Raw genomic sequence first — 26,261 nt, 5'->3', positions numbered from 1 at the left:
TGTCCAGAACTGATTGAGGGTTCTGAAGAAGGGAGGCTGGTGTGGAATGGGGGCGTCGAGAACTGTACCCTCGCGTAGAGCTGACCTCATTTTCTTTAGGGTGGGCAACATTACCACCCCGTCTCACACACCCCTCCCCAGGCAAGAGAAAGGAGGGAGACGAGAGACCAGGATCTGACCTCATATGCTGTGGCTAACATTAATCTCCCCCCTTCACACACACACACACACTGGCAGCCAGTCCTAGCCAACACTGAGCAAAGTGTGTGTGTTAGTGGTGGAGGTCACTGTTTACCACTGGGACTTTGAACATTCCCAAATGAGTTTGTTAAGTGTATAACACTATATTTCCCACACTCACAAACAACATTTACTCACACTGCAATCAATTCATCAATAAGACAAGGGTGACTAGCCAACCCTACTGCTTCTGTTTGAGCCTACCTTGAGCACACCTGGGTGGTGTTCAGTAGGTATGAAGTGGGACAAAATGTACTGTACCTAGTAAAATAAAGGTTACGTATTAATATGTGCTTTGTCCTGCCAAGGTCAGGAACGGTTCTAGAGTCCTTCCAAAATATGTGTTGATGCTTCCCCTACATTTAAGTGTCCCCCACTATAATAGGGCTTTCCAGATGCTAGACCAAATGACATCAGTCACTGGGAGTGACGACACCGTAGCTAAGCACATGATGACATGTCATCGCATCGGGTGGAAGTACCTGTCCTGTGGGATTAAGTTTATATTAAATCTCAAGACATACCAACTGAAGTAACACTGTGGCCTAATAATGCATTGTATGACTTTAAGGCATAAGTAGGGCTATTATAAGACAAATAGGCCAAATAGGCCAGTGACCATCAAAATACAAAAAGGGTATAAAAGCTTATACAAACAAATAAATCAAAAATGTTTATCATTTAATGTATTTCTGATATACCTCAATTTATGGAAGTAGATTCATGCCCCAAAAATAATTGTATTTGATTTGGCATGAATCTGCTTCCAAGTCATCTCTTAACCCTCTAGATTAGAGTCTAAGCCCTGTCTAAACCGGGGGGGGGGGGGGGGGGGGTGGGGGGGGGGGGGGGGGGGGGTTCTAAGCTAACATATAGAATTGTTTTAAGATGGTCATACCAAGAACCATTTAGCTATGAATTTTAAGACCCCTTAAGGTATTAAAAAATTACATACAAAAATGATTGGATAAAACATTGAATTTGGTATTACTGCTATTAGCCAATAGAAACACATTGAATAACAATTCACTACATGGAACAACAGATAGTCCCCAAAAATGTAAAGGAGGTTTGTTCTGAAGTGTCTGTCCTATATCTGAGAGATATAAGAAAGATCAGCGACCAGATTCACAAAACCCTTCTAACGCAAAAAGTTAAGAAGCTTCTTAAAAAAAAAAAAAAGAAGTTCCCAAGTGCAATTTCTCAACAATATCTTATGATTTTCTTACGAACTTCTCAAATATCTTTAAAAAACTTCTTAAGATGTTTGTTGCTAGGTAGCCGTTTTAGCTATCTATCTATATTATTATCTATCTAGCCAACAATGGCAATCATGTTCACATATTTTTTGTGAGTGAAATAAACTTGTTCCATTGCTTTCATGAGCTTTTTCTCTCAATGCCCTGAGTTCAAGAGAAGGGTTTAGCTATCTTGGAATTAAGAACATTTCAAGAACTTTATTTTCAAGAATCTAATTTCTTCTTAACTTTTTGCTTAAGGAGAAGCATTAGAAATAGCACAATACAATTTCCAATAACCTTTTAGAGGAATAGCAACTTTGCTTATCTTTCTTGTTAAGTCTATAGTTAAGATATCAGTTAAGAATACATTTATTCTTAAGAAGTTTTTGTGAATCTGTGCCCGGGAAACCATTTTTATTTCATTCTTTAATGTATTTATCCCCTTATTTTAGGCACTAAACTATCTCCATATATATATACTTCCATAATTATTTTTTAAATGGTACCGGGGACCATCAGAAGAGTCTTGTGAGGCTTGTAAAGCAAAATGGAGAATGCCATCGTGTTTGAGTGTCTCATCTTTCAATAGTGGTAGGCCAAACCGTTCGGACGCTATAGACGTTTTGTGAGAAAGCCAATTTTCAGGATGTCTCATGGTCTGACAAACACTGCTCTAGCTCTTCCAGCTTTGACCACAGATGCGGAAGGGCTATAACGGAGGATGTGGTGGATTGAGACGCAGCCCAGATATCTCAAGCGCTTAAACAGACTGATTTTAATTGGGATTTTTGTATTACATTAATTCGATTTCCGCTGGGCCTAAGAAATTGTAGAAGTAAAAAAAAAAAACAGAACCACAATCTCAGTGGAATGCTTTAAAATAATTTATTAGGAATTTTAAAATGGACATTTCCAGAGGAGAAAAAAAAGACAGAAAAAAAGAAATACAATAAGATAAAGCGGGTGGGGAACAGTCCAAATAAAAGTTTAGTTACAGTGTTGGTCAAGACCTTGAAGTTGGAGCTTCAACAACCAAGGCCTTGCCCCTTTTCCGACCCTGAAGAAAGCATCAACATAAACAAACAAAAAACACCAGCATCTTAAAAATCACTGAATCATTATTGTGCACCGGGAACGAAATCGGACAAGAGAAAAATATAATTTCCTTTTTGTTCTGAAAAAAAGTCTTAATGCCATGGAATTATCCATACTCCTATTGCCATTAATAGCAGTATTAATATTCCTAAAATAAAAAATAACGTATTGCTTTTTGAAAGTTAAAAAGTTACAGTGTTCGTGTCCAGCAGTAGTTTTGTGTAGTGCCCCAGCCAGTTCGAAAAGGGCAGTACTACCCAGTATAACATGGGAGATTCTTGTTCATGTTTAGTGGAAGACTTTGTGGAACATCAACAAAATTCATTTGATTTTCATTGAAATATCTGTCAAAAGAAAGGGGACAATTCCACTCTGTCTCCTCCTCCATTCCAGCTACTGGTCTGTGTATACCTCTTTTCTGTACTGACTGGGACAGAGGCTGCGTTCCATTTCAGTTTACCTAGCCCCTAGTCCCTAGATCTGAAAGGACACATAGGATTCGTGGTGTTAGACCAAAATGGAACCAGCCAAACATTTCAGTACCAAAATGGCAGTCAAAAAATGCATGTCATGTCAACTTTTGAATCTAGCTAATTCCATACGTCAGCTCACTATTGTGCGCGCACACATCACACACAAACAAACACACCGTCACACATAATGACACAATCACCTTCTAAGGTCATCAGAGGACAAATACAACCATGATGTAACCGTTTTTTAAAGAGTCAATTGCTTTGTTAAATATGTCCTTCATTTGTTTCTACGGTCCGTATGACCGTACATAGAACAGCAAGAAAGAAACAAGAAACAAAATAAAACATAATGAAGGAAAATAGAGCAAAAATATATATACTTTCCCCCCAAAAAAGTTATATTAAATCCCACCCAATCCCCCTTAACCCCGACCATGCACCCTCACCAGAGCCAATTAAAAATCCTCAGGGCCTCACTTCAGTTTTTCCTTATCTCGCAGGGATACATGGATGTCATGTCCATAGAAATAAAATGACTAGAACAGGAACCCCCATTCAAGTAACAATATTTCTATGGTTTTGTCACTTGGTAAGAGTCTGCCTTTAAGGGGTCCAATTCAATAGAAATCAGTTACTGGCATGTTCACAGTAAGAAACTAAATGAAAGGAAAGGGAAAAGGACCCAACTGTGTGAGAATTCAAGCATGTTCTCTTTTTGATACCAATTTCTAATGAAAAGGGTGTTATCATTTCGTCTTATTTACAAATATCATCTAGTCTTCAACCCTGCTAATGCATGTTGTTGGCCTAAACACCAAACAAATGCTGAGGGGATTGCCACTTTCAAATAGAAAATTACCTGCCACTGTACAACACGTTTGTTGTAGTAGTTAAGCAGACTTCCAGTTAAATTGGCGCCAAACGATTAATAGTAACCCCGCCTGCTGATCAAAGTTCAACATCCCCTCCCTCCTCCCCTACACCAACCTCCCTCCTCCCCTACACCACCCTCCCCTCAAAATCTATATACAATATTTTACAGGAAGAAAATAAAACATTCCTTTCAAAACCAATTACGGAAGAAAATATCTAACCGATTATCATCATTATTATTATCATTGCGTTCAATATTAATAACAATATTACAAATGTTTTGTTTTAAAAACTATCAAAATATACATTTTAGTTTTCTTTTCATGTTTTCTGTGACATCATTTCTTTGTTCTTCCTCTGTTTAAATGGGTTAGGTACCCCTTTTGACAAGGAGACACCATCCCACACACCAGTTCATCTCTCTCTAATCCTCTCTCCTCCTCCATCTCACCTCGGTAACACATTAAAGGGAGGTCAACGGAACAGACAACACATCAAAACATTGCGATTAAATAAAGAAATCCTCAAATATAAAGCAAAACATATGACAGAATCTGTGTTTGCCTTGAGCGTAACCCACAAACGTTATTTTCTCACTTACTTTTCTGCCAGAGCAATATTTAAAAAAAGAAACAGCATTGGAATCTAATTAAATAAACCTAGGTGAAGGTAAAGGATAGGAGAAACAAGGGATTGAGAAGAGGGAGTGCTGTTAGTACAGGAAAACAGGATACAGAAGTTAAAAAAATAAAAGATCTTCAGTCAGTGGGTGGAGTCAGGGGGAGCCAGGGGGTACGGGGTTTGAACTGTGGCCGCCAATCGGATTGTGCCATGGGTAGGCACACAGCAGTTTGATTGGCTCGTCAGCAGAAGGGACCTCCTCCCGTGCCCGGTGATTTGCTAAATCTGCTCAGTGGTAACCGTTGGTGAAGGCAGTAGCGATAAGAGGACCCTGGGAAAAGAAAGACACACGGACTATTATAGACAGAGCAGCTGGTAGATAGTTTGAAATGAAGAAAGGATATGGTTTACAAAATTGCCAACATTTTATTGATTTGTCATTATACAATTTACACTTCCATATTAAAAACTGGTAAGCAAATCCCTGGTTTCCCCTAGCATCAGATACATGCCACATGCCACCTAGCGGGCTCCTTTAGCTACCTCTTATATCCCTCTTCACGATATTCCAACCATGGGTCATATTCATTAGGCACCAAAAGCAAGACAACAGACTAAACCTGGGAGAGACTACTCAAATTTCAGTTGTGAAACATGATAGTGACGTACCCCAAGACCGTGGCCGAATCCTGAGTTGGGGCCGGGACTGGCTGCGCTGAGATAGCTGCTCAGTGCTGAGTCCTGACTGGCTGCCGCATACAGGTCAGCCATTGGCCCAGGGCTGCTGGTGCCCAGGTAGCCTGCGTTACGTGACTGGGTGGAACCTGAGAGCGAGAGAGATGGAGAAAGACAGAGCGAGAGAGTTGAGAGAGAGAGAGACAGTCAATCAGTCAATCACATACACATAGACAACTGACAGGCAGAACGACGAAGGAGAATTATCTACCTCTCATAGCCGCTGCTGCTGCTGCTGCCATTGGTCCGTATGCTGACAGTGGAATGGCTGAGGGACAGAGGGACAATTTCAGATGTATTCTTTTACCTATACCAGTACGTTGCCTTACAAAACAGTGTTTGGCAGTGTGTAAATTAAGTTCGGAAAACATTTCATTGCCAGGTAGATTCCCGTTTCTTCTGCCCAATTTCAATCTCGACTCATCGCTGCAACTCCCCAACGGGCTTGGGAGGTTAAGGTCAAGTCATGCGTCTTCCGAAAAATAACCTGCCTAACCGTGCATTTTAACACACGCCCGCTTAAGCCGGAAGCACCAATGTGTCGGAGGAAACACCGTTCACCTGACGGCCACGGTCAGCCTGCAGGCGCCCGGACTGCCACAAGGAGTCGCTAGAGCACGGTGAGCCAAGTAAGACACCCACGACCAGACCCTCCCCTAACCCGTACAACACTGGGCCAATTGCACGCCACCCTATTGGACTCCCGTTCACGGCCGGTTGTGATACAGCCCGGGATCGAACCCGGGGCTGTAGTGACACCTCTAGCACGGCGATGCAGTGCCTTAGACTGTTGCGCCACTCGGGAGGCCAGTAGTTTACAGTTTTAAAGATGGTGAAACCGTGCCCAAAATATCCAAGCGTAACAATGATTCATCAATTTTTTTTTTTTTAATCAAAGTTAGGTTTGAACCCTTCTAGATTGGAAAAAGGAGGGCCATTACGCCATTCCGCCACAGGTTGGCGATGTTGCCTTGTAAAGACAGAGATTGTGAGCTACCGGTAGATCTTAGAGGAGTGACTGACCTGTGAGCTCAGAGGGGTGGGATGATGTCAGAAGGGTGGTCCTCTCTAAATGGAATTCTAGAACAGAAATGTCAAGAGAGCGCTTTTTTAATACCAACACCATCCACGTGCTAATCGACTCACACACACACACACACACACACACACACACACACACACACACACACACACACACACAAACATGTGCACACACAAGCAAGCAATTTAGAATGGGTATGAGAGACTACAGGGGAGAAGGGTGGTAGGGGGAAAGGAGAGAAAGGAGGCGCAGTGAGGTCAGAGTCGAAGAAAGAGAAAACGGGGAGATAAAAGTGCAGCAGAGATGATTTCTTCCATGAGAGGGGAAGTAGAGAAAAGGACTGGGGAGAGGAGGAGGAGGACGTCAAAACCAAAATACAACTCTCTGAACTCTACAAGCAGCCAGACTCTGCCATATGCGTTTATACATGGAGTACAAAGTGTAGGCATGTCTGTGTGTTTGGCACCTAACGTAAAACTAACATCAGTATGTATCTGACATGATCACTAGGCCAATGCATTGTTTCTGTTGTCAGACCTAGCCAGTTCTTTGGATAATTAACAGACTCAAGTCGTCTGTACGTCTTTAACTCATACTCTACATAAACAAGTGTGACAGAGGGAGCGATGCTCATATACCAGGGAACTGGTAGGTGTATCCAGGCGCGATGCTAGGGTAGCCACGGCTAGCGTACGTAGCTGCTTGGAAGCCTGGGTAGCCTGTGAAGAGACAAATAAATACCCATCAGGATACGGCTGAACACGGTTGAAGGAGATGATGCTATTGCATTCATATTAGATCTCATGTAGCAACTAGCACCATAACTCAGTACCATGCTGTTGCCATGACTGACCTGTAGGTGGAGCAAGATACTATGACTTCACCGCAGGCCATAGCCTACTTGAATCCCACTGGAACACATCCCCCTCTACATCTCCTCCCATCTCTTTAGCCCTGCTCTCCAGTTCTGGCCAAGAATTCATAGAGCGTCTCTGAGTAGGTCACCCCTGTTATATACTGTAGATCATATATATATATTTTTCCCCCACCTTTATTTAACCAGGTAGGCAAAATTTGATTTGATTTGAGTTCTCATTGAGTTCTCAACAAGTTCTCATTTACAACTGCGACCTGGCCAAGATAAAGCAAAGCAGTTCGACACATATACACAACATACAGTCAATAATACAGTAGAAAAATAAGTCTATATACAATGTGAGCAAATGAGGTGAGATAAGGGAGGTAAAGGCAATAAATAGGCCATGGTGGCAAAGTAAATACAATTAAATATTAATTGTTAAAAAGGCAAAACTGATCCTAGATCAGCACCCTTACTCTGAGAAGCTTTATTATGGTTCCAGAGTGTTTAGAGGGAGCTAAATGACAGTGTTATTGTTCTTACCCAGCATGCCGATCCCCAGCATGAAGGCGTCCATGCCGTAGGGCATCACCCTGGCACGACCTCGAGCCGTACCCGTCGGTGACATCACTTCCTTGGGCTGGGCTTTCTTGCACTCCACCTGGAGTGGAATGCAAATGGTTTGAAATATTCTGCACATAGACACACTCCTCACTATCAACACTGACGCACACATTCGCAAATACACACATTGCCTGCCTACATACCATTTTGTTGTTGATTTCGTGGAAATGGATCTCACACACTTTCTCCACCATGTCTTCATTCTCAAAGGTCACAAAGCCGAAACCTGAGGGACACAGGAACACAGACTGCTTTACCTTCCACTATGGCCATTTGTTTCCATTTTCTATTAAACTGAATGCAATCATGACTTCACATGTCCAGTTCTTCCAGGTTAGGTGTCACCAAGGAAGAAAAGGAGATGAGGGAAGGAGGCGAGGAAAGAAACGAATGATTGGGACACAGCCCATGTTTAATAGTCACTTTGTCCTCTTTCCTATCCTCATATCCTGTACACTTCTTTCCCCCATCCTTCTCTCCCTCAAATCATATTATTAAAAAAAAATTGCTTTCATCTATTCAATCCCTTTCAGATGACAGAACATAAAGGTAGCAGAGACTCCATCAAAGTATTGAGACTCACCTGGTCTCTCCCCCTTTCTCTCCCTACTCCATTACATGTTCCTTCTCCCTTCCCTCCCCCACACCTCAAGAGGCTGTGAGGGGATTTAGCCGGGTTTGCGTGCCCTAACTGTCAATCTGTCGTCGTGGTAAAGGGGGATGGGGTAGAGTATTAGCTAAGGTTTTAGCCTGAGCCCCGATTAAACGAGCTGACCAATTAACCCTTCTCGCCTTCCTTTACTTGTTCCTCCCTGACTGATTCACACTATAGGGCCGACCCGAACTGTACTCCGTTGGCTCAGATACGTTTTTCCCCACATGGTCCTTTCCAGCATGGTTCCAACAACTATGGCCTAACCAGCTCATCCCAGTACAGCTCCCGCACATTAAAATACTGAGTGTGTGTTTATCTAAACAATGTGTGAGAGTCTGATAATGTGTGTTAATGTGTGTGTTATTTGTTTCCCGCATAACATTATTTACACTACAAATCAATGTGTGCTATGTTGCCATTCCATGCATGGCTGAACCAAGGATCAGGCTCTTCAATACCGTCACAATGCAAGAGGTTTACTTTTGCACCAACAAACCAGCCAGTATGGTCTGCCAACTGATCTGAGAGAAGATTATCACAATGAATTTTGTTTGTTTGTGTGTGTATGTGTGTGTGTGTGTGTGTGTGAGTCGGCTGGTGTTTCGTGGCAATACCTCTGTGTCTGTTGGTGGTTTTGTCGAACATGAGCATGGCGTCATCGACCTATGAGAGAGAGAGATAGAGAGAGAGAGGTAGAGAGAGAGACAGAGAGAGATGAGCTTGGACAAACACAAACACACAGGCCATTACACAGCATGGGGCTTCATTGTCCCTCCTTCAGGTCCTGTGCTTTGGAGCAAGAGAGGAGAGGGGGCTAACAGATGGAGAAAGAGGAAGGGAACGAGGGGGGTGACAGGTGACAAAGGAGGAGGAGAGAAAGAAGGGGGTACAGGGGAGAGGAAAAAGAGCGTGGGAGAGAAAAGGGGAGAAAGAAGAGGCAGTCGTTCTTTCTCTGTAAAGTTAAACAGTGTCTCACTCCCCAAGTTCTAGGAAGGAATATTCTCTCTCTCTCTTGCAATCTCTATATAAATATATATATATATACATAGAGAGAGTGAGAGTAATATATATATACACTGAGTGTACAAAACATGAGGAACACCTTCCTAATATTGAGTTGCACCCCCTTTTGCCCTCAGAACAGCCTCAATTCGTTGGGGCATGGACTCCACAAGGTGTGGAAAGCGCTCCATAGGGATGCTGGCCCATGTTGACTCCAATGCCATATCAAGTTGGCTGAATGTCCTTAGGGTGGTGGACCATTCTTGATACACACGGGAACTGTGAGGCGTAAAAAAAACAGCAGCGTTGCAGTTCTTGACTCAAACCGGTGAGCCTGGCACCTACTACCATACCCCGTTCAAAGGCACTTAAATATTTTGTCTTGGCCATTCACCCCCTGAACGTCACACGTACACAATCCATGTCTCAATTGCCTCAAGGCTTAAAAATCAGTCTTTAACATGTCTCCTCCCCTTCATCTACACTGATTGAAGTAGATTTAACAAGTGACATAAATAAGGGGTCGTAGCTTTCACCTGGATTCACCTGGTCAGTCTATGTCATGGAAAGAGCAGGTGTTCCTAATGTTTTGTGCACTCAGTGTATGTTTGGTGGGGGGGTAAGCTTTTGTGTCCTGTTCTCTAGCTCTTTGTTCTCCTCTCCACAAAGTTTACTATTCCCATGGAGACCCTGTAAATAATTTCAATTAGGAGAATTTACCCTCCTCTCACTACTCTCACTATGAATAGAATTACAGAGAGAAAGATCTGTGTGAGAAAGAGAGAGAGAGAAAGGGTGAAAGGGGGAATTGAGAGAGAGGGACAAAGTTGAAAAAGGGCTTACTAGAGGGAGAGAAAATGAATTTTGCGTGGCGACGCAGAAAAGAGAGGAGGCGAGAGATAGTTCAGGACAGAATAAGGATGGGAGGGGGATTGGTGCATACGAAAGAGTGGGTCGAGGGTGAAAAGGATAAAAGAGTTTGGGGGAGAGAGAGAGTGAGGGTTGGATGGACAGAAAGACAGACAGAAGGACAGGCAGGGAGAGAGAGAGAACAAAGAGAAGTGGGGGCTTTGTCAACACGCACCCCTTTCATTCTTCCTTTCCCTCCGTTTTTTTTCTTTTTCTCCCACTCTTCTCCCTGCAGCCCTATTCATGCTGACCCCATCCCCTCTTTACTCTCCTTCGCTGGTAAGAAAGTTAGCACAAACTCCTCTAATAGAGGAACTGTGAAACTACTCCATGTTTTGCCAGTGAGAGACATCATCAGTATAACCATCGCTTAAGACACACAGCATGACTGCATTCCTATTTTCATTACCTATCAGCGTAATGAAACTTAACACAGGGTGAAATGTGAGTGGAGGAAAGCTCTGGACTCCAGTTTGATGTTTAACCTTTGAGATCATCTATTTGGTGTCATAATGAAAGCAGTACATATAACTAAAGTACTTAAGTAAAAATACTTGAAAGTACTACTTAGGTAGCTTTTGGAGGTATCTGTACTTTACTTTACTGTTTCTATTTTCACTGACACCCATAAGTACTTGTTACATTTTGAATGCTTAGCAGGACAGGAAAATGGTCAAATTCACACTCTTATCAAGAGAACATCCCTGGTCTTCCCTACTGCCTCTGATCTGGCAGACTCACGAAACAGTGAGAGTGCTGGAGTGAGCCTCTGGCTAGCCGTAAATAAAGTAAAAACAAGAAAATGGTGTCGTCTGGTTTGCTTAATATAAGGAATTTGAAATTATTTATACTTTTACTTTTGATACTTAAGTATATTTTAGCAATTACATTTACTATTGATACTTAATTATATTTAAAACCAAATACTTTTAGACTTTTACTCAAGTAGGGTTTTACTGGGTGACTTTCACTTTTACTTTTCATTTTCTGTTAAGTTATCCTTACTTTTACTCAAGTATGACAATTGGGTACTTTTTCCACCACTGCAATATATTTAGTTTATTTGAATGATCTAATAAACAAAGTTTACACAAGCTGTGCTAGTGAGTGTGTGTGTCACTGCGTGTGTTCATGGGATATAGAAAAGGTCAGGGTTGGAGACCAGTTAGTTCAACAGAGCTATGATCTCTCTCTCGCTCTCTCTCTCACACACACCCCCCCCCCCCACCCCCCAGTCTACCCTCTGTCCTTCATTCAGTTTTTATCTCCCCCCTCCCACTCTTCACCCTTCCGGTCCTCCAAAGCCAATGACACAGCAAAGTCGGGACAGGGAGAGTAAGTGGACAGCTGCAGCACCAGAGACATGTTATCATAAGTGTTGTGTTACATGGTCAAGTAGGCAAGTAGGCTCCAGTTAGCATTAGCGCTATTTATTCTAGACGCTAACCATTCGTTAGTATTAGGCTGACACATGAAGGTGTGAACACAAAACAGTCACCTTTAGCCGTATTCAGTGAGGATGGCTAACTGTGATTTATTCTAATTCACTTGCTAGCTAACATCTTGAAGTTTGTAAGCTTTATTGTCTTCAGTGCTAAAAACAAAAACTACTGGGCACAAACGTCAATTCAACGTCTATTCCACGTTGGTTCAACATAATTGAATTGACATGATGTGGAAACAACATTGATTCAACCAGTGTGTGCCTAGTGGGAAGTGTTAGACCTACTGTTACAGAGCCTCCTCGACAAAATCAATGGGGAAACAACCTGTTGTCCACTGTGTCCAGAGAAGTGTAATACAATCTGGCTGAAATATAGCGTCTTGTATTTACCTCAGCACGGCTCACACTCACTGCCCAGCACCTTTACAGCATGTCACATAACATTCTCATTTCGGATAATTGACAAGGAGGTTTTCAGGAACATTCTGAGAACATTTTTAGTCAAAGACCTTTCTGGGAATGGTTTCAGAGAGCTCCTGGAAATGTACAGACAGACAACTTTTTCCACGCAGAATGTTCTGTATCCGGGAATGTTCTCTTACCGCCAATTCCAAAGAAACTGGACAAACCAATAATATTTTGCAGCCCTTTGTAAACATCCAGTGAAGAAAACTCTGTTCACTGTTTGCTGCTACGTTGGCTACGAGACAGTACAAACCGTGACCTATTTGCAATGAACATGTGGGCTTCAATCCCTCAGTTCAAACACCCAAACACAGCCAGTGTCTAATTTACCTCAACCGTCTTCCTCTCTCACCTGTTTAACTCTTCCTTCCCTCTCTTTCCTTCCCTCTCCTTCCCTCCCTCTCTCCACCCATCTCTCCAAACAGGCCGGCAGACAAAGTGTCCAGTGAAGCCCTCTAATCGCCAACTCACATGGCTGACTGGAGCCCAACTTGTTCCTTTCTGTCCTATCCACCCCTCTATCTCTCCCCTCCCTCCCCATCCCTCTTTCATCCATTTTGGAAGGATGAAGATAGGCCTATAGTTTGTTGACTCTTCGAAGTGAAGCACCACTGCTGTGTTTTTACACTGTACTTTGAGGCAGAGTGTTATCCAATGGCTTCCCAGTACTGTTTGGGAGAGCAAGGCTGGGAAAAGGATAGTGGGAACGTCGGGATAGAGTGCCGGGGAGCACAGCGGACCTCCGGCCGGGCACGGCGGGGGCGTAAATCGAGACTTGTCTCTGTGGGATTCTGACCTGCTTCCCAGACAAACATGGCCGCCGGTGAGTGGTGGGATCAGCTCATTTGAGGAACCCGTGTACGGTTACATCCGGTTGGTCAATCACACCAAAGAAAAAAAGGCTTTCGCTTTGCACTAGACTGACATTGATGCCCATTTAAGCCCAAATGCTCACAGAATGCTAATCTGATTTTGAAGTGAACAAAACAAAATGGTAAGAAATCGTCAGTTCTGTGTGTGTGTGTTTGTGTGTGTGTGTGCGTGTGCCAGATGATTTCACGAGACTGCCCATTTCTAAATCAAGTGACAAACTCTCTCCAAGACACTCCCTTGTGGAAATCAAATGCTGGAAGCGCAATGTGGAAATCTGCAATGATATAATTTGGCCCAAGCATCTCCTATGTGGGGGTTGATACTTCACAAGATCCAAGCCTCCATCAGAACTCTTTCCTCTAACCCTTTTCCTCTCCTCTTACACCCAACGGTTTCTTCCTCTCTCCGCCCTCAAAGTGACATCATCAAGCCCCATTAAGGGGACGGTGATTCTGTCTTTCTAGAACGTTCTCTGTCCACTGCTGCTCAAGACAGTCAGGACACACTATTTTAAGTCGGTGAATGTTAGACCTGTGTGACTGCCCGACCAGTATGTGCATTTGTGTTTATGTGTATAAGCCTCACACACATTATATATTTTTTTGTTGTTGACGTAGATTGCTAAATTACCAAGGGACAAAGGTTAAAAGCAGGTCACCAAGGCAACGGGCTGAGAGGGATGCAGTGGATAAGAGCGTATTTTGGGATGGGGGGGAACGAACTGAGGTTGGTTGTGTGTGTGCGGGGGGATCTTGTGGCAAGAGCAGCTGTTGCATTAGATTAGTTCAGAATTAGAGACCCCCCCTCCTCCTCCTCCCCTTCGCCAATGTCTTCCCTCCCTAACTACATCTCTCTTCTAGGTCAAACTTCTTCACTTGTTCTCTTCCTTGAAGAAAAAAACCCCCCTATTTTCCTCTTCCCATTGATTCCAGACAGTTTGTCAACTTTTTGGGGGGTCAGTTCAGATCTTCATACCGTTACAATACTTTTTCTTCCGCCACCACATTTCCCCCCTTCGCAGTTCTACGAGTTGGTTCTTCTCATTCTCATGCATTCCTCTTCTCTCCTGCAGTTTGAAAACACTTCCCTTCCGAGTACACCTCTCTCTCTCTCCAGGAGGTGCCTCTTCACTCTCTTCACCCCGCTTTCTCCCCCTTCCCTCTTTCTCTCTTTTAAGCCATCCCTCTGTCATCCCAGCATGCGTTTGCCTTTCACTGCATTTCATTTAAATAGGCTTAACTGGCTTGAAGAAAAATGGAACAGACGAAGCAACTCAAACAACAGCAACGGGAGCAAAATGGAAGACAGAAATGCTAATATCGATTAGAACTAATGCTGTTGTGTTCCCGCCCTCTTTCCCTCTTCTCATTCACCCCTTTCAACTCTTCTCTGAAATTAGCCACGCTTACCGTGTCTCTTACCCAAATGTGGAATGAGAGAAACAGAAAGAGAAAAGAGAGAGAGAGAAACAGGGAGACAAATAGGCTGAGAAAACATGAGGGGACATTGAATGAAAAAACAGAGGGCACTTAGAGAAACTTTGTCTGAAGTTGATCTTGGCAAAACGGAGAACAGCTTCTGATTCGAGATATAGAGTACATGTAATGCCATTTGCAGCAACATCATGTCAACAAACGTGTCTGAACACAGTGCATCATTTACCTTTCCAAACTGGTCAAAGTACTGCTTGACGTCTTCGATGGTTGTGTTCACTGAGAGGCCTCCCACAAAGATCTTCTTTGTCCTGGTCACCAACTAACAACACAGAGGAAGAGTACACACTATCATTAACACACAACACATTGAAAAGGCTAGATGACTTACGATAGTACTGTAAAGCAGTACAAATATATATATTATTTTTTATTTAACCTTTATTTTACTAGGCAAGTCAGTTAAGAACAAATTATTATTTACAATGACGGCCTACTTGTAAAGCCCCCCCGGCCAAACCCTCCCCTACCCTGGGCCAATTGTGCGGCGCCCTATGGGACACCCGATCACGGCCAGTTGTAATACAGCCCAGGATCGAACCCGGGTCTGTAGTGACACCTCTAGCACTGCGATGCAGTGCCTTAGACCCCTGCACCACTAGGGAGCTAGGGAGGGGGTTGCCAGCCACTCGGAACCACATAGTACAGCAATAAGACAATTTATTTCAATGCAAATACAAAATGGACTCTGCAGAAAGACTTAACATTAAGACTGTGTGCGTATGTATGTGTGTCTTTAGACTGGCAGAGCCCCCCCCCCCCCCTTCTTATGTATAGGGGTGGGGGGGGGGCGCATAGAAGTCGGCTGAGGGTGGGCTGAGGGGGATTGCTACCCTTGTTGCCCTAAATCTGGTGCCTTGGCCTCCAGGGGTAAACCCCATTAAGGATGAGAACTCACCTTGGGTTGGGCTCTACGAGGAAATGCCACCTTGGGATCAATCTGGAGAGAGAGGGGGGGAGACAGAGAGTGAGAGAGAGACAGAGACAGAGAGAGTTAGATACTGGTGGACAAAAACATTTGGAGACCATACTACCACTCACAAGTAATGGTGACTCACAGTTCAAGGCAACGGACCACAAACTTTAAGGATACAAACTTTTCCGGTATCTGAGAGGAATTACATTCCATTTCTATGACAGCCCCCAAACCTGTGATACACTGGAGACATATTACTTTCTCCAATGCAGTGGCAGACTACATCCCACTAGCCTGGTCCCAGATCTGTTTGTTCTGTCTTGCCAAGTCCTATGGTCAGGCTATATGAGTTGGAAAGACAGCGTAAACAGATTTGGGACCAGGCTAGCATACCTCTGTATAATTGCAACACAACAACACTTTAAATTCATACAGTACATCAATGAATAGACTCATGTCGACACTGATATTCACAGGCGCTGTAATTCTGAATGGAGAGAAAAAGCTTCTGTGCACAGCATTGTAAGCCATGGAGGATTTGCATAAAGGCTCAGGTTTCTCACGTGTCTTTCTAGTCAAATCATGGTCCGCGGTCTTGGAGGCTCAGTTGGTATGAGCATGGCTCAAGCAACGCCAGGGTTGTGGGTTTGATTCCTGCTGGGGTTACATACTGTATACTAAAATCTATGTACTCACTGTACTGTAAGTCGCTTTGGAAAAAAGCATCTGCTAAATGACATATATTATTTATTATATATTATGGTGACAAGCTGAGGAGCAGCAATGGCTGCTGTTTGAGTGAGACGGAAGAGACTCCTCCTCACCCCACGGTGTTGGACGGAGAGGAGGGCTGTCCTCTCCAGCTGGCTTCAGAGTTGACGAAGGAAGGTGACTACAGAGTGGCACAACAGCTCGATTGTTAAGCACCCGGCACCTTTCAAATTCTGTCTCTTGTTTACTCCAAATGCTGGGACGAAACCATGAACTCAACTGATTATCTCATCCTTGTCACCCAATACATATGTCTACAATGACACTGATTGGGTCAAACAAGAGCCCGAGCATCCCAATAGTTAAGTGGCATTTTATTTTCAAAATATTCCTGTCAAGCACGCTCATGTCCCCTCTACTGCTCAGAAATCAGTAAAACAAAGCATGTTTGTCACAAAGATAGAAGAATACAACAAAGAGCCAAGGACCAACACCCCTAACTAAGTCTATTTTGGACAAAGTATTGACTACTACAGTAGAGTGCTATAGGCTACATCATGCCATGCTGTTTAGTATCATCACATTATAAAGTAACGACGGGGTACAGATCTACAGCACTTAGAACAGACGGTAGTCCAATAAAGAAGAGCACAGGTATAGATAGTACAGTGAACGTAGGCCTACACTATGGTCTCTATAGAAGACTCAGCATGCTACTCTTTTACTTTAGCCCAAATGGGCGTATTCCACAAAACAGGAGCAATGAGCCAGCTAACGTTCAGAAATATTCAGAAACAACTCTGCATGTCCTTGATCGCGAAGAACGACTTAAAATGGCATAAGGTAATAACTGACTTTTAATAACTCATATTCAACGTTCTTGCTTCATAATAACTGATATTAATACCGTTATAATGGAGTGTTTATAAATGTTAGCCGGCTGACTTGTTCATCCTGCTTTGTGACATACAACCCTGATGGGTTTTAGAGAGCAGAGAAGGATCCCTTCAAGCCAGAGCCTATTGGTTTAGTTGTTTATGTTAAAACAAGACTAGACTACATCCGATAGTCACCTCAAACTGCCAAACCCATCCAGACATGTTTAAAACTGAAACAAACAAGCAAAGTGAAGGCATTACAAATCATCATTAGCACATGGTCGTCAACACGTCGCAACGCAGAAAACCCCAAAAATTGTAATCTTACAAAATTCACATTATACTCTCACAGCACTTCTGTCAGGCTACACTTTTGGTTTCTTTCGTTTTTTAAATGTATTTTCCTTGTGTGTATGTGCGGTTTTTAAGGAAAGGGGATGGGGGAAGAGATTGAATGAGCAAGAAAGGAAGAATGAACTAAATAAAGACATAGTGAAGATGTAACTAAATCAAAGAGAGGAGTTTGATGAAGTGAAGGAGAGGGCGAAAAAGAAGCAAAGAGAGAAGGAGCTAGGCCTAGACCGAGGGAGACAGGGAAAGACAGAGTGAGAGAGGAGAGAGAGAGTGGCTATTCATTTTAAAACAAAAACTCCACATGAGAAAGTGGGCCGCCCATTTGTGAGCAGGGAGTCCTGGCCCAGCGGGCAGCCCCTCTGATTTCATTAATTAACAGGACAAAAGGGGACAAAACAGATGGACCCGCAGAGGAACAGGGGCTCGGCCAACTACTCCCCAGTCACACACCCTCATCGTGCGGTTAAACACATAAAACACACACACGCACAATATGCACTGATTTTACTAACACATTCACTCAATAAAAATAATGTGGCCAGGAAAACACAAACGTACACAAATAGTTAACAAAAGTATGCTATTCTATCCTATCCTAATTCAAAAATTTATAAAATACACCTGTTTAGAAACAACCGTACTAAGAAGTTTGGAAGGTAGCTAGGCTAGCATGTCACTTTGTGGACGGCAATTTGATTTGGGTCTGGGCCATTGGGGTCAATCTGCACAGCTGAACAATTGCAGAGTAATTAGTTAACGAAGTCCACTAATGAGGCCCCCTACTCTACACAAAGTCTTGGCTAGGACAACCAATGTGTGTGTGCACGTACGTGTGTGCGACTTATCACTTCCTTCAGGAGGGCAGGTACACACTCAGGGATGAGGCTATACTTCGGAATCGCAATCCAGTTTGTTTCCTTCAATCCGATTAGGTGCCTTTGAGATCCATACTAATGGTTTCTTAATTTGATCACCCTGTTGAAGAGGAACCTTCCTGCTGCAATGCAGGAAATGTAAAACTTGTAGTGTATTTGAGGTTTAGAAATAGTTTATTTTCTCGTACGAAAAATGTATCAACCCCTACCAAAATGTCCATTAATTAGAATTAACATAATGCCAGATTTTCTGTGTCTGCAGGATTATTTTCCTGCTGTAGCAAACTGGCTCAAATTAAGATCCTACACCTGTACAGACCAGGGTTGGGACTCTCTCTTGCATTTCCCGTCCATCTTCTCCTCCATCCCCCTCTTGTCTCCTCTGCCCCTGTCAGCACCAGAGAGCTAATCTCCATAGAGCCATGACCTGGGACAGCGCTAACTGCTAATGCTAACCTGATTCCCAACCCATACGGAGTCCAATCAATATTCAGTCCGTGAACAGACAAACAGTCAAATTCAATGATCAGATTTGAATCGTTGCGAAGTGTGGGTTTTGTCGACGTACTAAATCTCTATTCTTGCTCTGAGTCTGGTGATGAGTTTTCTGTTGTGATTTCTTTTTAATATTCTCGGTGAGCCATTTAGCATTGCTGCTAACTAACTTTAACAGGGCCTAGCACTGTTAACAAGGCCTGTGGTTTCACTAAACTCTCTATAATTGCTAATTATCAGTAAACTGCCTATTCATGTACAGTACCAGACAAAAGTTTGGACACACCTACTCAAGGGTTTTTCTTTTCTTTTTACTATTTTCTACATTGTAGAATAATAGTGAAAACATCAGAACTATGAAATAACACAAGTGGAATCATGTAGAAACCAAACAATTGGTTTATATTTCAGATTCTTCAAAGTAGCCACCCTTTGCCTTGAGGACAGCTTTGCACACTCTTGGCATTCTCTCAACCAGCTTCATGAGGTAATCACCTGGCATGCATTTAAATTAACAGGTGTGCCTTGTTAAAAGTTAATTTGTGGAATTTCTTTCCTTCTTAATGTGTTTAAGCCAATCAATTGTGTTGTGACAAGGTAGGGGTGATATACAAGGGAGAGAGCCCAATTTGGTAAAAGACCAAGTCCATATTATGGCAAGAACAGCTCAAATAAGCAAAGAGAAACAACAGTCCATCATTACTTTAAGACATGAAGGTCAGTCAATATGTAACATTTCAGGAACTTTGAAAGTTCCTTCAAGTGCAGTCGCAAAAACCATCAAGCGCTATGATGAAACTTGCTCTCATGAAGACCACCACAGGAAAGGAAGAACCGGAGTTACCTCTGCTGCAGAGGATAAGTTTATTAGAGTTACCAGCCTCAGAAATTGCAGCCCAAATAAATGCTTCACAGGAGTTCAAGTAACAGACACATCTCAACATCAACTGTTCAGAGGAGACTGCGTGAATCAGGCCTTCATGGTCAAATTGCTGTAAAGAAACCACTACTAAAGGATAACAATAATAAGAAGAGACTTGCTTGGACCAAGAAATACAAACAATGGACATTAGACCGGTGGAAATCTGTCCTTTGGTCTGATGAGTTCAAATTTTGGTTCCAACCGCCGTGTCTTTGTGAGATGCAGAGTAGAGTAGGTGACCGGATGATCTCCGCATGTGTGGTTCCCACCGTGAAACATGGAGGAGTAGGTGTGGTGGTGCTTTGCTGGTGACACTGTCTGTGATTTATTCAGAATTCAAGGCACACTTAAGCAGCATGGCTACCACAACATTCTGCAGTGATACGCCATACCATCTGGTTTGCGTTTAGTGTGACTATCATTTGTTTTTCAACAGGACAATGACCCAACACACCTCCAGGCTGTGTAAGGGCTATTCAACCAAGAAGGCGATTGATGGAGTGCTGCATCAGATGACCTGGCCTCCACAATCACCCAACTTCAACCCAATTGAGATGGTTTTGGATGAGTTGGATCACAGAGTGATGGAGAAGCAGTCAACAAGTGCTCAGCATATGTGGGAATTTCTTCAAGACTGTTAAAAAAGCATTCCAGGTGAAGCTGGTTGAGAGAATGCCAAGAGTGTACAAAGCTGTCATCAAGGCAATGGGTGGCTACTTTGAAGAAACTAAAAGCAAAAAAATATTTGGTTACTTTTGGTTACTACACGATTCCATATGTGTTATTTCGCAGTTTTGATGTCTTCACTATTATTCTACAACATAGAAAATAGTAAAAATAAAGAAAAACCCTTGAATGAGTAGACGTGTCCAAACTTTTGACTGGTACTTTATGTATGAAAATAAGTAAATACATGTATGTATAAAGCAATATTACACAGGCCAGTAATCTGCCTCAAGCATAACCAACATTATTATGTATTAATCTAATGCAATGGTTAACTATGTACATGTAATAACGTTCATGAGCAGTTTATGACTAGACCTTCAAACAAAATAATAAGTGTAACCAAAGATCTTTCTCACACTCTTCGCGAGGTATATTCAATGCAGCAACACTAACATACCCAATCAGCTGATTGGTAGAATTGGCTATGTTGGGCTAGAACAAAAAATATGATACATTCTAAATCATTTGTGTAGGCTTGGAATGTGACAACGTGGATAGGAAATCCATTCAATCCAAACTCACTTTGTACTAGTGACGCTGATTTGATGCGATAAAGTCTATTAGTAATAGACTAGAATTGTTTTGCATAGTCAAAATGGAACCAGGGCCGTGTTCATTAGGAACCAAATGGAAGAAAACTGACTGAGACGGTGAGGGACTACCTGGACTATTCCAATAAGAAATACAAATGTTCCATTGCAAAATATGTAAAAACATTTTCCGCTGCGTGCCCTAATGAACACGACCCCGGATTGTTCTAGACCAGACGAAGCACTACATCACACTGCTGCCATATTCACTACATCACACTGCTGCCATATTCACTACATCACACTGCTGCCATGTGGTGAAGGTCTCTGAAGCAGCCAAACAAGTAGAACTCTGTCTTCATGCTCAAACAACATTACCAATCTGCATCGCTCATAAAAAAGCATTACATTGGTCAATACTTTCATTGTCAATAACATGAAAGTTGTCTAGATGTTGGCTTCTGAGGGTCAAAGGCCTAACTTGAGATATGGGCGAGTAACTCAAATGCTCACGCAAATCTTCCCTTGGCATCCCTGCATAATTTAATCAAATATGTTTTATCCGCACACATCCTGGCCTTATATATGATAAGACAGTGCTATATTTTCCATCCACAGTACAAACAGTAACATAGACTTTCATAATCATGTAGTTGGTCAAAATAAAGCACCACTCTTCTGTTTGTCCCCAGCTCTTTGGTTTTACTGTGTCAAGCATTTTGTCACCGCTTTTCAGAGTGCTTACACTTGCCCCAAATTCCTACTGCCAAAACCTCTCATTTACCTCGTCCTTTCTCTCTCTCTCCGTTTCTTTCTCACCCTCCATGGGGTGAGCATGAAATTAATTCCAGAAAGGAATTTCACTCTCCTTCTCATCTCATGCTGGTCAAACAATAGCCACCGACAAGGGAGAGAGAGGGAGAAACGGTTTGGAGGGAGACTGTTGGAAAGGTAAAGGTTAATGAAAAAAGGAGAAGAGACGGTACAAGGGGACAGGCTGAAAGATGTGAATAGTCTGTGAGAGTCATTGAGAAATGAAAAAAAAAATTAAGAGAAAAAAGTGAGATAGAAAGGGATTTGGGAACAATGAAATGGAGTCCCTTTTTCATCCAATTACACAGATACATTACACAATGTATCAATTGACTTACTATATGTTATGCTTTTCCAATACTTAAAAAAAAAGCAGCACACTGGACCATTTGAGCACACCAAACATAACACTGTGAGCTGCAGCAAAATATTGTAATCTATCAAAAAACAACGGTATTTTTCAAAAACGATGTCCCTGCCTAGTTGTCCATTCAACCCTTTACATGGCCACAAAAACCTTGTTTCAGGATGTCCCATGCTGTGATTCCAGAGGCGTGGCCTCCCCCCTCCCACCTACAGCCTAGCATCAGACGCCCCGCTCATTCTCAAACATTATACTCTGCATCATACAGACACATTAACACACTTATTGACCATCACACCTTTACACACACATCGACAGAGTGGAGGCCAGGTCCTCAAAGCTCACCTACCTCATAAGATATTCAAGAATCAGACTTCTGACAATACCTACTGTAACTAGGATCCACAGATATATTGCCATGACACCCTACTTCTCCTGATTTCAAACCAGCTCTGAAGTGTAAAAAGTGTTACACAAAAACACATTGCCACCTTGGTCAAGTATACAAGAAAATATAAATGGTGCAATCTATTTATAGGATATTCAACTAAATGGTATCTGTATCTGTCTTGAACAGGTGATACATTTGGAGTAGTGGTTTAGTTGTATGAATCAAACTCACTGTCTTCACAAACATACAAACATACAATTACTCTAGAATCCAGATTGTAGCTGTAACATCAGTGCATTTGCTCCTTTCTGAAACATCCCCCTCAGGGTTTTATTAGATCATAAAATGGGAACCACATTTAAGAGACTAATTGTAACTGAAAAACTCAAGTCCAATTCTATATAATTATGGACCTGTAAAATAACGTACTACAATCACTGCCATTATTTAAGTTATCGCCGTAGATGCTATTGTCCATGGGTTGACTTTGCATTGTTGGTGGCAGTACATTCTGCATTCATCTTCAAACGCTAGAAGAGAGTTGTTATGGAGACATAAGTCCCACAAGGCTGTGGAGTCACCATAATATCCCCTGTGACTGATTTCACCCAGGGCAACAGACCTGCTTCGTGTAACCAAACTAGCCTTTCCATGCTACATCCTCCCCCACTCGCTCTCACCTTTCACTGTCAAATGTTGTCCCTTTAGGGCCAGGCAGTGTGTGTATAACAGTACTGTGTGTGCATGTCTGAGAGTGTGTATTGAGGGGGTTGGGGGATGGAGACACACCCACACGGCTGACAAAGCTGTATGCTGTAAGCTTCATCAACGATTATGTTAGTCTATGTAGCATCACCGGTATGCTTCAGAGACTATAGTGTTATGCATTGAATTAGAATGACTTTACCATTCAAATCAACATTCCAATTATACGTTTTTCTTTTTTTTCTTCTTAAGTTATTCAGTGCCGGGACCGAACTCAGGGACTAGTTGACACCAATCTTCAGGCTGAACTTTTTTGTTGTTGAATTAACTTAATCTAAACAGTTCCTTACCTTAGATGACCCCCTTAAAACGTAATTTAATGTTTCTACAAGCGCACAACTCAACTTCTTTAATATGTTTCACAGCCCTAACGTTTTTTCACTCTTCTTTCTCTTTGGTGTGAGAGAGAGCCCAGGCCTCTTCCTCCCCGTCTCGGTCCCCAGGTAATCATGGCGATGAACAGCAAGAAAGAACGCTTTCATGTCACGCACCCTAAACCAGGATTTGGTGGGAGGGGAGGAGAGGGAGGCGCCCATAGACTCTCCTAAACTTTCCAGGGCCAACCTTTTCATACATCACAAGGTGTATAACATTATGGCATAACATGGCAGAAGAAAAAAACTTACCAAGAAAACCTGCATCCATTTCAAATATAGACAATGATATAGATGTATGGCATTACAAAATTATTTAGGACTATTATATATAGCATGTGAACAATTTCTTCATATGCAATGATGTTGCTTGTGCATTTAGGTGCAAGCATAAACTTACTGTTTTAGAATCCAGCTCATGTCTGTTTTGTGCCAAAACTTTATCCACACCAGCCTGGTCTATGTATGTCACAAACCCGAATCCCCTGGGGGAAAAAACACAATGCATTGAATTATAATAACAGTCCGACACAACAAAACTCAACCTCTGACCACAAAATCATGTTCTTTTTAAAGGAAATAAACCCATGAGTGCGCGCCTATGATAGAGATGCTGGGGCGCGCACGCCTCCTTACCTCGACCTCTTCGTAACGGGATCTCGCATCACCATACACTCCTTCACCTCGCCGAATTTACAGAAGTATTCATTCAATCCCTCTATAAAAAAAATATATGGTCAAACAGTTTTCCAAAGACGAAATGTCCTTTGAGTGTATACTATAATAACTTATTTCGATAAACGAAAACAGGCAACGCAAATGAGCAAGACCGCGATGTTGTTCGTCTATCGCGACGTCTTTCATTGAAAACAGGATAAGGGGAGATTAAACTCTGCCTAGGTTGATAGTCCATGGCTATAATATGATGATACGACAATGTTTACTTTACAATTGTGATAACTTAGGGTATACAAATAAGATGAATATAGCCTACAATTTTAAATCAACCTTTAGGCAACACTGAGTTTTAGACAAACGATATTATTTTGAACGAATGGCGTTATTAACGCTGTAACAAGCTCAACACCACGATATCACACACAAAAAAACACCCCAAGAATTGCAAAAGCAACGAAGTTCTGCTTCAATCAAATATCAAAATAAAAAAAGTTGTTACATCGGGTAACAGACCCCCCAAATAACATACAATGATTTCAAAATAAAGCTAAATGATTTTATACTAATTTAGAACGTTAATCGCATATTGTCTAGGCTCTCTGTTTCAGCCTACAGTCTAAATCATGCGTAGGCTAGGCCTACTGATCCTCGTTGAATGAAAGCTTTGATTTCGGCAGCATATAGCCTAAACTATCAACTGTCTTTTTTAACAAACTTCCGGAAGCTTCACATAGTAAACAATGGGATTAATGACTGTATAAATTGTATATAAGCGAGTAACAATGACACTATACATCTATCTAGGTATTATATTTGCATCCAGGGACTTTGAAAAGTCGCTCGCGGGACAGCTCACCTTGTGTTGTCTGCCAACTGAGACCCCCGATGAACATTTTGCTGAATGGGAGATAGAGGCGAGAGTAAGTGGTGTAGAACAACATATTCCCGTAAAACAGGCATCGGAGATTAAAAGCAAACTACAATTAATAGATATATATAGGCCTACAAAATAACATAAATAAAGTAAAAAGAAAATCGGCCATGTTGTGAAGGCACGAGTGGTCAAATCGGGCCGTTATAATTCCTACGAGAAGATACTGAAACCAGCCAGTGCTCTCCAAATGGAAAGGAAAAGTTGTTGCAATCGTAGCCATCTGCTTACTCAAAAGAAAATAGCAGAAATAAACAAGAGATAGATCCTGCGCGGTTGAGCGGCAGTAATACACGGTTGAGCGGACCGCATTGGAGAGGTAGAGCCCATCAGAACAAGCATGCTTGTCTTTTGTCTCCGCGCTCGGGTGGGCTCCACACAAACCAAACTCCACGGTTATCTCGCATATGGAAGCAAGTACGGCCGAGACGCAGGTGATACGGTGTGGGAGCTTTACCAGGGGTCGTGGGGGGAGTTGTCCACGGAGGACAGGCTGCTTTGGCTCCCTTCTGTATCCATTCCGTTCCTCTGTTCCCGACTGTGAGGTGAGGAAAGGCAGTGAGAGTTGCAGACTCAGTGGCTGAGGGGGGTGGTTTGTCTAGAGGAGGAGGGGCGAGAGAGCGCGGTGCGCGCACGCACGAACACACACACACATACACACACACACACACACACAGAGAAAAGCAAGCCCCGCCTCTCCCTCGCTTTTCCGGTACTCCCGCCCCTCACTACACCGTCTTCTTGGCGCTCTCTTGTAGCGTTTCCCCGCTTTAGGACTATGATGTGCATAGCGGACGTTTTGTGGAAGTCTATTCTATGGGAATAAATTATTAGTAGACAGCGTAGGCCTAGTAAAATAAGGTCCCTGCCTTTCCTTATAATTAAGTA

General features: G+C 42.6%; 1 protein-coding gene across 2 annotated transcripts; it reads right to left on the bottom strand.

Annotated features, from left to right (window-relative positions):
• Positions 1-2,350: 2,350 nt before the first annotated feature.
• Positions 2,351-25,972, bottom strand: LOC129845037 (RNA-binding protein Musashi homolog 1-like). Of its 2 annotated transcripts, XM_055913111.1 has the most exons (14): positions 25,831-25,972; positions 25,299-25,339; positions 24,401-24,482; positions 24,165-24,249; positions 15,546-15,587; positions 14,817-14,909; positions 9,076-9,124; positions 7,950-8,032; positions 7,726-7,843; positions 6,962-7,042; positions 6,305-6,361; positions 5,493-5,549; positions 5,216-5,370; positions 2,351-4,877 (listed from the first exon to the last, which is right to left on the bottom strand). In XM_055913111.1, exons 1-14 carry the CDS (start codon positions 25,890-25,892, stop codon positions 4,836-4,838), a joined length of 1,047 nt encoding a protein of 348 aa, XP_055769086.1. In that variant the 5' UTR covers positions 25,893-25,972; the 3' UTR covers positions 2,351-4,835. The 2 variants fall into 2 exon arrangements, with proteins under 2 accessions (XP_055769086.1, XP_055769088.1); XM_055913113.1 differs by lacking the exons at positions 24,401-24,482; positions 25,299-25,339; positions 25,831-25,972 and adding an exon at positions 17,348-17,382.
• Between the last annotated feature and the right edge of the window lie 289 nt (positions 25,973-26,261).

This window comes from Salvelinus fontinalis, chromosome 3 (assembly GCF_029448725.1).
Source record: "Salvelinus fontinalis isolate EN_2023a chromosome 3, ASM2944872v1, whole genome shotgun sequence".
NCBI lineage: Eukaryota > Metazoa > Chordata > Actinopteri > Salmoniformes > Salmonidae > Salvelinus > Salvelinus fontinalis.
The sequence above is the reverse complement of the archived record's forward strand: the minus strand, read 5'-3'. Positions and strand labels throughout refer to the sequence as shown.